This window comes from Macaca nemestrina, chromosome 4 (genome assembly GCF_043159975.1).
Source record: "Macaca nemestrina isolate mMacNem1 chromosome 4, mMacNem.hap1, whole genome shotgun sequence".
In the NCBI taxonomy this organism is placed as follows: Eukaryota; Metazoa; Chordata; class Mammalia; order Primates; family Cercopithecidae; genus Macaca; species Macaca nemestrina.
This window is the reverse complement of record NC_092128.1, coordinates 175,530,765-175,544,119: the sequence shown is the minus strand read 5'-3', so window position 1 is coordinate 175,544,119 and position 13,355 is coordinate 175,530,765. Positions and strand designations below refer to the sequence as shown.

The following is a 13,355-nucleotide window of genomic DNA, read 5'->3' as shown; positions in this document are numbered from 1 at the left end:
CCTCCACTTGATAATGCTTTAGATGAAAGACCACACCCTTGTATTCCCAAATACTGAAAGGTGTTTTTACCTGTTTGAAAGTCCTTTTCTAGAAAAAGATGTTCTTTTCTTTTGTGTTTGTGAATGCATTTAGAGAACTGGCAACGGCATGGGGTTGGGGGGTGGGGAGCCATGAGTCAGGGGTCCTGAGGGTACGGGAAAGAGCCCATGAACAAGGGCTCAGGACTGGGCACTACACACCCAGGGGCATCAAGATCAAAAGGTGAAGTTAGGTCTGAATTTAAGTCCTTCCTCTAGTCCCAGGTGTGAGAATAGGAAGGTGAACCTGGAGGTTCATTGTGAAGAGAACTAGAGCCACCAGCCTGTTTTTTAGATATTTGGAGGGTTCCCAAGTTAGGGATGACCAAGGATAGCTGTGACCACTCTTAAGTGATGAGCTCAGATCCTAGTCCTGAAACAAACCACAGAGGAGAGAAGGTGAACTGAGAGTCCAGACAAGGCAGAGACAATATGTTTTCTTCCTGAGCACACGGGAGTAGTATATTTCCCAGCCCGCCCTGCCCCAATCTCTCCTTGCAGTACAGTGGGCCAGTGGAAAATTCTGGGCAATGGAAAGAGGGCAGAAATGATGCTTGCCACTTGAAGATCTGGCCCTTGAGACCCCTTGTGACCTCCACTCCCTCTCTCTCCCGTTTGCTGTCACAAGTGGACGACAGAGGGGACAAGGACAGACTCTGAGGCCCCAGAAGACGGGGAGGCACAGGATGGAAGAAACCTCATTCTGGGCTACACCTGGACTTTGAATTCTTGTAGTTAACATTGGTTTCTGATAGTCACCCAATTATCTCCCATCTTGTCACTTTTTCTCACTTCTTTTCCCTTTCTGTACACCAACCCTCTGATTCATCAAGCCCCATAGTTTTCCCCCATATATTCACACTATTTTAAGTGGATTTTCCTATGTAGTTGCCCATATGTATATTTATATGTATGGATTTCAGATTTTTGTGGCTGTCTCGGCATTTGTCTACACATGTCAATCCATTGCATGGATTTCCGACTCCAAACAAAAATCTAAAGTCCCATGCCACTGGGGCCCCTTCTGCTTCATCCAACCTCGTCCAACCTTATCTCTTGCCATTCTCCTGCTTGACTTCAGCCACAGTGCCTTCTTGTTTCTCAAAAACGCTAAGCGTACTCTGACCTCGGGACCTTTGCTTTGACTGTCTCTCAGCCCGAAGCAGTCTTCCTCCAAACATCTGCTTTCTCCCTTCCTCCCTTCATTCAGCCTCTTGTACCAATGTGGCCTCATCAGTCAGACCTTTCTGGGTTGCTCTGCAAGACAGCACACCTCCTGCCCCACACCCCTGGCTCTGCTGTATTTTGCTGCCTAGAGACCTGTTGCCTATTTCTCCCCTCTGCGATGTAAGCAAGGACTTTGCTTTATTTATTGCTATATCCTGAATAGCTAGAAAGAGTTTGTCATATAGTAGAATGGCAGAATGTCATCATATAGGAAAATGAAGAGTTCTTTTTCTTTTTTCTTTTTCTTTTTTTTTGTTTTTTGAGAGGGAGTTTCACTCTTGTTGCCCAGGCTGGAGTGCAATGGCATGATCTTGGCTCGCTGCAACCTCTACCTCCTGGGCTCAAGTGATTCTCCTGCCTCAGCCTCCTGAGTAGCTGAGATTACAGGCATGTGCCACCACACCTGGCTAATTTTTTGTATTTTTAACAGAGACAGGGTTTCTCCATGTTGGTCAGGCTGATCTCAAACTTCCGACCTCAGGTGACCTGCCCACCTCGGCCTCCGAAAGTGCTGGGATTACAGGTGTGAACCACTGCGCCTGGCCCAATGAACAGCTCTTGAATGAATAACACAGTGAAGAAGACTACCAGAGCAAGAGCAGATCAAAAGTGAATAACTGAGTAGTAGGTTCTAATTAATCCTCATCAGCAACCAACATAACCCAGGGCTTATAGATTTCTCTATGTAATATGCTACACGCACATTTACAGAAAGAGAGAGGGAGAAGCACATCAGTCAACCAATTTTAAAAAGTTACTCTAAATGTGCTGTGTTGGTCTTGAATTACAATCTTTAGATTACACTACTATTTTATTTCAAACAGGACTGGTAGAAACTTCTTCATGCCTTTTCAACCAAAAGCCTTCAATCCTATAAAAATGAACACCTTGTTCTTTGACCAAGTACCAACCTTAGAAAGTTATGCAGTGAACACCATCTGAATTAGATTAATTTAAAAGTAACTGGATCAATCCCCCTTTACCCCAAGCATCTAAACGGAACAATTTTCTTTTCTTTTCTTCGGGACGCAGCGTAATCCCCAAACTGCAGAGCCACTTGGCGATGAAGCCAGGATCGCAGTGCATTTGATAACTTAATGCAACTTTTTACTAGCACTTAAAACTCAGATATGAAATCTACACTTGATCTTTTCTGCTTGGAATTGGCCAGATTAGTGGTTCTGCCCCCACGTACAACAAAAGGCTTTCAGAAACACTCAGGGTCGCTAACCAATCGGAAGGACCAACAGAGCTCGACAAACAGACAGGAGGGTGGAAGGACACTGCTTCACACCCCACCCACTTAGCCTTTCAACTCTGCCCACTTTGAGGATGTGTAGGATGATCAAGGTAGGCATGATATACCTGCCTTAACTTCAAGGTAGAAATTAAGACTTGAGGGCACTTATTTGGTGCCTTATTCAGTTAATTGGAAGATTATATGGTAATTTCACTGCTCATAATAATTAAACCTTTTTTTTTTTTCCACTTTAGGGATGATAATGACATTTGGAGAGTAGTACTATAAACCTCAAAAATCTATTTTGAAGATGATCGGATTTAGGAGAAGGACAGGTTTGCTGTATACTTGACCGAACTGCTTTGTTCCCTCAAAGCAGCAAAAAAGCCAGAACCTGGAAGTTTCTAAAACTTGAAGCAGATGTAAATGGCAGATCCAAAAAGCCATGCCTAGAGAACAGGTCGGGCGACCGGCTGTATCTATTCCAGCCCCCCATTGGCTCGGTGGAGGATTTCGGACAAGTCTCTCAGTTTCCCCTTCTTTGGTTTCACCTTAGAATGAGGGGAAGTCACAGCATTTCCTCCTTTGCATTTCACAGAAACACAGGAGGCTGGATTGACAGTCAGCAAATGTAAAGAAATACGGGCGCCCACACGGTAATTATGCTGGCCTGGCCTCAAGCTTCATATTCATCCTTAATTGATTCCCTGGCACACTCGCCAGTGGCTCAGCTTCACCGAATGGCCCCAAGGGCCCATACTTTCTTAATTCTCCTGTGAACCCTTTATTCACTCCCCCTCATCCTTCCTTTGCTGACTGTGGTCGCTTCTGACTGCCCCAATCTTTTTTTTTTTTTTTGAGATGGAGTCTCACTCTGTTGCCCAGGCTGGAGTGCTGTGGCGAGATCTCGTCTCACTGTAACCTCCGCCTCCCCAGTTCAAGTGATTCTCCTGCCTTGGCCTCCCGAGTGGCTGGGATTACAGGTGTGTGCCACCACACCTGGCTAATTTTTTTTGTATTTTTAGTAGAGACGGAGTTTTACCATGTTGGCCAGGCTGGTCTCTAACTCCCAACCTCAAGTGATCCGCCCGCCTTGGCCTCCCAAAGTGCTGGGATTACAGGCATGAGCCACCAAGCCTGGCCTCAATCTTATGCTTACTATTCTTAATCTGTTGCCTCATTTTATAGCCACAGCTCAAGTAACAGCTGAGGGATGACATTCGTCTGTCTTTGAGCCTGTAAGACTTCTATTTTCTTCCCCACCCTCCAGGAATCCTTTTTTCTAGCTCTTGGTTGCTGGCCATCTCCTGGATGGTTAAGTTGAAAATCTGACCTCCAGTTCATTGGTGCATCTACAATCTTCATTACCTGCAGATTCTGTAGCTGCAAATTCACCTACTTGATAATGTTTATTTATAACCCCTGAATCAATACCAGCGGGGCCTTCCTGGATGTGCGCTAGGTGGTGAAGAGGTTCAATGGCTGATAAGCACAGTCCCAGCAGAGCTCCATTGAGGAACCTCTGCCTTTTGGTTTCACCTCTTATACCACAAATGAATGCCCTTTTCATGGTCTTTTTTTTTTTTTTTTTTTTTTTTGAGACAGAGTCTCACTCTGTCACCCAAGCTGGAGTGCAGTGGTGTGATTGCAACCTCCACCTCTCAGGTTCAAGTGATTCTCCTGCCTCAGCCTCCCGAGTAGCTGGGACTACAGGCATGTGCCACCACAGCCAGCTAATTTTGGTTTTTTAGTAGAAATGGAGTTTCGCCATATTGGCCAGGCTGGTCTCAAACTCCTGACCTCAGGTGATCCACCTGCCTTGGCCACCCAAGGTGCTAGGATTACAGGTGTGAGCCACCTCGCCCAGCCAGGGTTCTCTTAAAGGTAATGGAAAGAGGAGAATTGGAATGGCAGAGAGAGAGAGAGAGAGAACTAGGACCCTGCATGAATGAATCAAGTTGAGTTGGAGAGAAACTGTATTTATAGGGAAGTTAAGGCTCTGAGTTTGGAGGCCAAGCAGGGTGAGGGTGAGCAGAGCCATGGGAAGGAAAGCAGGGCTTCAAAAAACAGCTGCTCCTTCTTGATAGACGCAGAGAGGAAACAGGAAAGACCGGAGACCATGCGGTGTTATTTGTAGCACTTGAATAGCTTGGCTCTTAGAGTTGCAAGGCCTCCAGCTAGTGATCCACAGATGCCATTAGAGGGCAAAAGCGCTCGCTGCTCCCTCATTCGTCACCAAGAAGACCTGGTGTGGCCCTGGCCTTAAGGACAAGTTAGTCAATTGCTTATTGTACATCACGAAACGAATGCTGGGAGAGAGGAAATGCAGGGTGTGTAGGGAGAGGGCAAAAATGGTTACATTCGATCCCAGAGATGAGGAAGGCTTTCGGGTGGGAGGTGACGCCAGGAGGTAACCAGGTAGAAATGACCCTCGAGTAGCAGGGACAGGTGTGCAAAGGCTCACAGGGAGCTTCTCCAGGATCAGCAGGGCGGGCTCGATTGCAGGGTGTTAGGCTGTCACAGAGGCTGGGGAAATAAGCAGTGCCTTGCTAAGAATTCTGAATTTTAACCTGAAGAGACATGGGAGCTACTGCAGGCTGGTAAGCAGGGGGGTGATGCTGGTTGGATTACAATGCAGAGAAACCTTTGGTTGGCCTGCATCCGATGGACTGGAGAGACCCTTGAAGAAATCAGGGTACAGGCAGTCCTCCGGGGGAGAAATGAGGAAGGTGCCAACTGAGACCACAGCAGTGGGGAAGGGTGTGAGAGGGAGGGAAATTGAGATGAATTTAAGGGTGTTTGGCCTGTGCAGTCACACAGGGCCCATGCTGAGAGGGCCCCCGAGCTTGGCTTAATACTCTGATGTTACTGTCTTAAAATTCCTCCTCATTTTATGTTTGAATCTATGTTTTGTTTTAAGAAAGAGTCTCGCTCTGTCACCCAGGCTGGAGTGCAGTGGCGCCATCTTGGCTCACTGCGACCTCCACCTCCCAGGCTCAAGTGATTCTCCTGCCTCAGCCTCCCAAGTAGCTGGGACTACAGCCACCCGCCACCACACCTGGCTAATTTTTGTATTTTTGGTAGAGAGTGAGTTTCCCCATATTGGCCAGGCTGGTCTTGAACTCTTGACCTCAAGTGATCTGCCCGCCTCGGCCTACCAAAGTGCTGGGATTACAGGCGTGAGCCACTGCACCCTGTCTGAATCTATGTTTTATCAGTGAAATCCAACGGGGAAATAGAACATGTGCGTGGGCAGACGAGACACCAACAATATGAGTTACCACTGTCCCTTGCCACCGCACTCCCCATGGCGTGTCTGCCGTGCAGTAAGCATGGAATCTTGGTGGGTCTGCAGTGCATGGGAGCCTAGCAAGGCTCCAAGTGAGCATAAGGAAAGCCTACTATGTCCACAACAGAGTCTGCAAGAGATGCTGACAGCACCAAGAGGTCACACTTTCTCTTATAGAATCAGAATTGAAAACCAAGTCAAAGGCATTCTAAGAAACATGAACAAACAAGGAACCCTCTCCCAGCCTTTTCCACTCATCTGATTCCTTGTAGTAGCCAACCACTTCCACTGGAAATGAGGACATAGGAGACGCAAAGATAGCAGAGTCATAGTTATTCTTCCTTTCAATTCTTCCTTACACATCAGTAAGCCAAAGGTAGAGAGTGGCAGTAGATAGCATAGGTGTGAAAAAGTGAAATAAAAACAGCTGAGTGGCGGGTGCGGTGGCTCATGTCTGTAATCCCAGCATTTTGGGAGGCTGAGGCAGGTGGATCACAAGGTCAGGAGTTCGAGAACAGCCTGGCCAACATGGCGAAACCCTGTCTCTATTAAAAATACAAAACTTAGGCGGGCGTGGTGGCGGGCTCCTGTAATCCCAGCTGCTCAGGAGGCTAAAGCAGGAGAATGGCTTGAACCCGGGAGGCAGAGGTGCAGTCAGCTGAGATCTCACCACTGCACTTCAGCCTGGGCAAGAGAGCAAGACTCCGTCTCGGGGAAAAAACAAAAACAAACAAACAAACAAACAAAAAACCAGCTGAATTAGTTTCCTGCAACGTCTCACTGTTTCTGTGAGGCAAAAAAACCCCACGTGCAAAATACAAATTATGTCATTTCTGTGATTCCACATTTGAGCCAAATGTTCCTATTTCAATCTGGCATTACATAATGTAAAGAGGAACAGTATAATCCACCCTAGTAATTTACAATGTTAATTTTCCTTTACTTAGAAGGACATTAACTAACAAATGAAAGCATCATGATAAACTGAGACACAGAGACTGCAGAAGAAAGAAAATGCTGTATATGTTAGTCCTGCAGCAGTGCTTTTCTTCTGATTTTTGAATAAGGGAGCCCATGTTTTCATCTTGCACTGGGCCTTGCAAATTCTGCAGCTGATCCTGACTATAAAGACAGGGATTTAGCCATAAAATCAGCAGGGGTTGGTCGGTCGTGGGGACTTGGGGTATGGGAAGAGAGAGGATTTAGGCATGGCTGCAGGGTTTTAAGCTGGTGGTACCGTTGACTGGGATATCTATGAAATCCAGCATCGAAAGACAGGCTTTGTGAATCTGTTGTGGATGGGCTAAGCCTGCAGTGGCCATGGTGCATCCTGCCTGGGAGGAGGGCAAGCAGCAATTCGTCAGCACAGGTGGTGGCTGAGGCTCATGAGGGGCTACTGAGGCAGGAACTGTGGGCAGGGATGCTGGGGAAGGCAGACATTTAGGAGACGGGACAACAGCTGGGTATGGTGGCTCACACCTGTAATCCCAGCTATTCAGGAGGCTGAGACAGGAGGACAGCTCGGGGCCAGGAGTTCAAGATCAGCCTGCACAACACAGCAAGACCCCATTTCCCCCCACCAAAAAAAATTAATAAAAAGTAAAAATGCAAAAAAAGAGATGGGACAACAAAGAAGGCCTCATAAAGGAGACGGAGAGGAAGGGGACAGGAGGAAAGAGGAGAGCTTTGTTGACAGCCAAAGCAGGCATAAGAGGTTTCCTAGGGTGGGGGTTTATTATCTCAAGTGACCATAAGCAAATTACTGAACCTCTCTGTGCTGCACATGTCATGGATAAAATGAAGATAAAATGAAGACAATAACAACAGCACTTATGGGCGGGGCGGTTGTGGTGAAGATTAAATGAAGAGTTTATATGGGAAGGGCTCCGAATGCTGCTGTATTAAATGCCTCGGGCTGCTATAACAAAGTACCCCAAGCTGGGTAGCTTAGAACTACAGAAATGCATCGCCTCACACCTGCAGGCCAGAAGGCTGACAGGAAGGCATTCTCAGGGCCATGCTCCCTCTGAAGATGCTAGGGAAGGATCTCCCTTCCAGCTTCCGCCAGCTCCTTAGCTCGTGGCAGCCCAAGTCCAATCTTCACGTGGCCTTCTCCCTGTGTGCATCTGTGTCCAAAATTTCCCATATATATATATATATATATATATATATATATATATATATATATAAAATTATATTTATTTATTTACTTATTTAAGATGGAGTCTCGCTCTGTCGCCCAGGCTGGAGTGCAGTGGTGTGATCTCAGCTCACTGCAAGCTCCACCTCCCAGGTTCACACCATTCTCCTGCCTCAGCCTCCCGAGTAGCTGGGATTACAGGTGCCCGCCACCATGCCCAGCTAATTTTTTTGTATTTTTAGTAGAGACAGTTTTTACCATGTTGGCCAGGCTGGTCTTGAACTCCTGACCTCAAGTGATCCACCCGCCTTGGCCTCCCAAACTGCTAAGATTACAGGCATGAGCCACCACACCCAGCTATTTTATTATTTTTTAATAGAGATGGGGGTCTTGCTATGTTGGCCAGGTTGGTCTTGAACCTTTGCCTCAAGTGATCCTGCCGCCTCAACCTCCCAAAGTGCTGGGATTACAGACATGAACCACTGCATCTGGCCAATGTTCCCTTTCCATAAAGACACCCATTATACTGGATAAAGCCTGCTCTATCAACCTCATTTTAACTTGAGTACCTCTGTAATGAGTATCTCCAAATATAATCACATTTTGAGGTACTGGAGGGTCAGGACTCCAAGAAGTCTTTTGTGGGAAGGGGGATGCAACTCAACCCACAGCAGTGCCCTGCTCTGTGAAATGTTCACTTTTATGAGTATGACGACCTCCACGAGTTGTTTTCTTCAAAGGCATGAGGAAGAGACCAGCCAGGGACAACTTGAGGGTGGGGAACCTAATTTTGTTGTGGCCACAATCTCCACAACAACCCGATGTTTCTCCCGCAGCACTTAGCAGCCCAGGTGAAGGTAAATATAAGAAGGAGGGGAACAAAGACAAGGGAGTGACACATCTTGATAAAGCGCCAAAGACAACCACAGGCAGAAACACTGACTGCAGCGAGGCAGACGGGGAACATGCTCATTGTTCTGCCTGCCTCACTTTTGTTCAGGGGCCACCAGGCGGCCTGAGGTCCCAGGTGGACAGAAATCACCACCACCCCCTCTTGGCCCCAACCAACATACGCACAGGAGGCAAACCAAGTTTTGATCATTTATTAAAACAAATAAGAGGTTTAATCTGTGGGTAAAAAGGCCTCGTTTGCCAGCAACTCAGGGGATGCCTTCAAGCTGACAGGCGCTAGTGTGCTTTGAAGTGGGAAGCATCACATGGGTTCTGGAGATAAGCAATAGGTAAACAACCAGAGTTACCAGAAGTGTCAAGCCAGGTATCACCTTAACAGAAATTATTCCTGGAGCTAATGCGGAAGTCATCGATCCCAAGAGAAAAGACAGGGCTGGGCATGGTGGCTCATGCCTGTAATCTCAACACTTTGGGAGGCTGAGGCGGGAGGATCACTTGAAGCCAAGAGTTCAAGATCAGCCTGGGAAACAAAGTGAGACCTTGTCTCTACAAAAAACTAAAACAAATAAAATAAATTAGCTGGGTGCAGTGGTGCACACCTGTAGTCCCGGCTACTCAGGAGGCTAAGGCAGGAGGATCGCTTGAGCCCAGGAGGTCAAGGCTGCAGTGGCCGATGATCATATCACTGCGCTCCAGCCTGGGCAACAGAGCAAGACCCTGTCTCCAAAAATAAGAGAAGAGAAGACAGATGAAGCACCTGCAAAGTGGGCCAAAACTTAGAAAAAGGGAATTGCTCTGTTTCAGATGAAGGGTTGCGAAACAAAATTTTCAAGAGCAGCAATGAAAGACCTGCCTGCCACGGTGTAGCCCTCAGCAAAACCGTAAGTGGGCAGCTCTGACTCTCCTGTGCCCCTCTCTCTAACCCCAAACCCCTTCTAGACAGAATGCTCTCCTTCCTCTTCATCCTAACACCAGGAGCAACTTTGGTGGTGCCTTCCCCTGACCTGTACCCTGGTCAAAGCTCCAGGTTCCAGAGCCTTCCTTTCTTTCTTCTCTTCTGCTTTAAAGCTTGCTCATCCTGAGTTCAAGACCCTTACAGCTTTGTTAGATAAATGGCTACGTAAGATGATCGGTTAATCAGAGCAAGTATGGCTGACGATGGCTTCTGCAATATAATGCAATGAACCTGCGCCCACCTTCACTGAACGATCAACATTCACTTTGGTGTAATGGGGTAAACCATCAACATGTCCCTCCTGATGCGATGCACAGAGAAGAACACGATACCATTGCTGTGACAGTCCCACCCCAAATGCATAAGAATACGCCACCAAGAAACATCAGCCAAATCCAAACTAAGGGACATTCTATCAAATAACCGTCTTGTGTTCTTCAAGAATGCCAATACCATGAAAGAGAAAAAAAAACTGAGGAGCTGTTCCAGGCTAAAAGGGACCTACAGAGACACAACTAAAATAATAAATGATCTGGGATTATCTTTTGCTCCAATGTACATTATTGGGTTAACTGGTGAAATCTGAATGAGGTCCATACATTAGAAAACCGTATTGTAGCAGGGTTAGTTTCCTGATTTGGATCATTGCCTTGGTTATATAAGAGAAAGTCCTTGTTATTAAGGAGTACACAGGAATATTTAGGGGTAAAGGACAACTTATCTGCCACTTAGAAAATAATAAAGCAAATGGGGTAAAATGGTAGCACTGGGGAATCCCAGTGAAGGGTATAAAGGATGTCTTTGTACTATTCTTGCAACACTTCTGTGTCTGGAAAACTAATAATAAATATTACATATTTAATAACTAAAGAAATGGAAAAGTGTGCAATGTTTCCGCAGGTGTCAACCTTGGCGATGTATTAGGATCACCTCAGAAGCTCTGTGTAAATATCAGTGCCCAGGCCCCAACCCAGAGATTCATATTCAGTTAGCTGGGAGTGAGACTCCAGATATCAGCACGTGTGAAATACACCCCAAGGTCATTCTAGTGTGAATCCAGAATAATAAGCAGCCAGCTTAGCCCTTAGTGTTGCTGGGTGACAGGAGATTTCTAGGCTGGGGAGTTTCTGAGGCCCCCACGTCTGCTTGCTTTGAGATCTGATCTTGGGGGCAGCATGGTGACTCAAAAGAGGAGCACAGTTGTGGGTTCATGCTTGGTCCTTCCACTAATAAGATGGGAGACATTGGGTCAGATCCCTTGCCTGTGCCAAACCTGGGTTTTCTCAGCTGTGGAAGGAGGTTAACCGGGAAGCGCCTCAGAGGTTAATGTGCATTCAAGGAAGAAGACGCCCAGCTCAGTAACTGATATGGTCTGGCTGTGTCCCCACCCAAATCTCCAAGTGTAGTTCCCATAATCACCACATGCTGTGGGAGGGACCCGGTGGGAGGTAACTGAATCATGGGGGTGGGTCCTTCCCCTGCTGTTCTCATGACATTGAATAAACCTCACAAGATCTAATTTTTTTTTTTTGAGACCGAGTCTCACTGTTGCCCAGGCTGGAGTGCAGTGGCGTGATCTCAGCTCACTGCAACCTCCGCCTCCTGGGTTTAAGCAATTTTCATGCCTCAGCCTCCCGAATATCTGGGACTACAGGCATGAGCCACCACGCCTGGCTAATTTTTGTATTTTTAGTAGAGATGGGGTATCACCATGTTGGCCAGGCTGGTCTCAAACTCCCGATCTCAGGTGATCCACCCACCTTGGCTTCCCAAAGTGCTGCAATTAGAGGAATGAGCCACTGTGCCCTGCCTGATCTGGTTTTATAAAGGGGAGCTCCCCTGCACAAGCTTTCTTGCCTGCTGCCATGTAAGATGTGACTTTGCTCCTCCTCCACTGCCATAATCATGAGGCCTCCCCAGTCATGTGGATCTATGAGTCCATTAAACTTCTTTTTCTTTATAAGTTACCTAGTCTCAGGTATCACTTTATTAGCAGAGTGAGAAAGGACTAATATAGTAACCCTTACATCCCTGCAACCCAAAATGGAGTTGCCATAGGACGGCAGTCTGAAAGCTTTGTGACGTCCAGCTGGCAGAAAGGAATTTGGATGAGTAGGGTTGGCCAACTTCTGGTATTGCTGGTGGGTCCTGTCATTGTGTGGGTGACTCCTTGCACCCCTGGCCCTTCACAGGACTAAATTCTGGGAGGGTCCTTGGGAAAGGGGCTAGAGAAGGCGAGAGGACAGCAACCTTCTTCCAGGCAGCAGGAAGGCAAGCTGGAGAGGCCAAGCTCCCAAGTAAACTGAGGCACTTCCCCTGGCCCCTTTGTGAGGCACGCTTGACCTGGGTTTTATGGAAAGAAAGTGCCCTCACCAAAGGGTGTTAAGAAGGCCTGAGGCTCCACACCTGATCCCAGGTGCCCCCCTCTGCCCTGCCCTAGACTTACCCAAAGCTGTACTGCCCAGAGTCGTGGCCTCAGGCCATACATGGCTACTTGGCACTTGAGATGTGGCCATCTCAATTGCGATATGCTGTTAGTGTAAAATATACACTAGATTTCCAAGCCTTCATAAGCAAAAAAAAAAAAAAAAAACCATAAAATATCTCATTAAGAATTTTTAAGTATTCATTAATGTTGAAATAATACTATTTTGAATATGTTGGTTAAATAAAGTTTACTAGGAGAATTCATTTCACCCCTTTTACTTTTTCTAATATGGCGACTAAATTATTTAGTATTACATATGTGGATTACCTTATATTTCTATTGGACAGCTCTGTTCTAACATCTGCACATTGTCCTTTTGTGGCTTATTTCCCTGATACTTTTATTAAAATTAAATTGAGGGGCCAGGTGCAGTGGCTCACGCCTGTAATCTCAGCATTTTGGAAGGCTGAGGCGGGTGGATCACCTGAGGTCAGGAGTTCGAGACCAGCCTGGCCAACATGGTGAAACCCTGTCTCTACTAAAAATACAAAAATTAGCTGGGTGTAAGGGTACGTGCCTATAATCCCAGCTACTCAGGAGGCTGAGGCAGGAGAATCGCTTGAACCTGGGTGGCAGAAGTTGCAGCGAGCCGAGATCATGCCACTGCACTCCAGCCTGTGGGACAAGAGCAAACATCCATCTCAAAATTAATTAATTAATTAATTAATTAATTAAAAAATAAATTGAGGGCCAGGCACAGTGGCTCATGCCTATAATCCCAGCACTTTGGGAGGCCGAGGCAGGAGGATTACCTGAGATCAGGAGTTTGAGACCAGCCTAGCCAACATGGTGAAACCCTGTCCCTACTAAAAATACAAAAATTAGCCAGGCTTGATGGTGGGTGCCTGAAATCCCAGCTACTCGGGAGGCTGAGGCAGGGGAATCACTTGAACCCGGGAGGTGACGTTGCAGTGAGCCGAGATTGTACCACGGCGCTCCAGCCCGGGCGACAGAGCGAGACCCCGTCTCAAAAAATAAATAAATAAACAAAAATAAATTGAGTAAGGACTGAGCATGCAAAATAGA

At 46.8% G+C, this 13,355-nt stretch overlaps 1 protein-coding gene across 11 annotated transcripts in view; it reads right to left on the bottom strand.

The window, feature by feature from the left end:
* Positions 1-13,355, bottom strand: part of LOC105472721 (eva-1 homolog C) — a 105,581-nt gene that overhangs the window by 74,772 nt on the left and 17,454 nt on the right. For 2 of the 11 annotated variants that reach the window (XM_011726255.3, XM_071095615.1), the window contains exon 3: positions 12,288-12,406. The exons of 8 other annotated variants lie outside the window; for them this stretch is intronic. In XM_011726255.3, the coding sequence (XP_011724557.1) occupies positions 12,288-12,357 (70 nt within the window). In that variant the 5' untranslated portion in view covers positions 12,358-12,406. Of the gene's footprint in view, positions 1-1,126; positions 1,660-12,287; positions 12,407-13,355 lie in introns of those variants that run through there. One more of the 11 variants, XM_071095620.1, reaches the window with a different exon arrangement.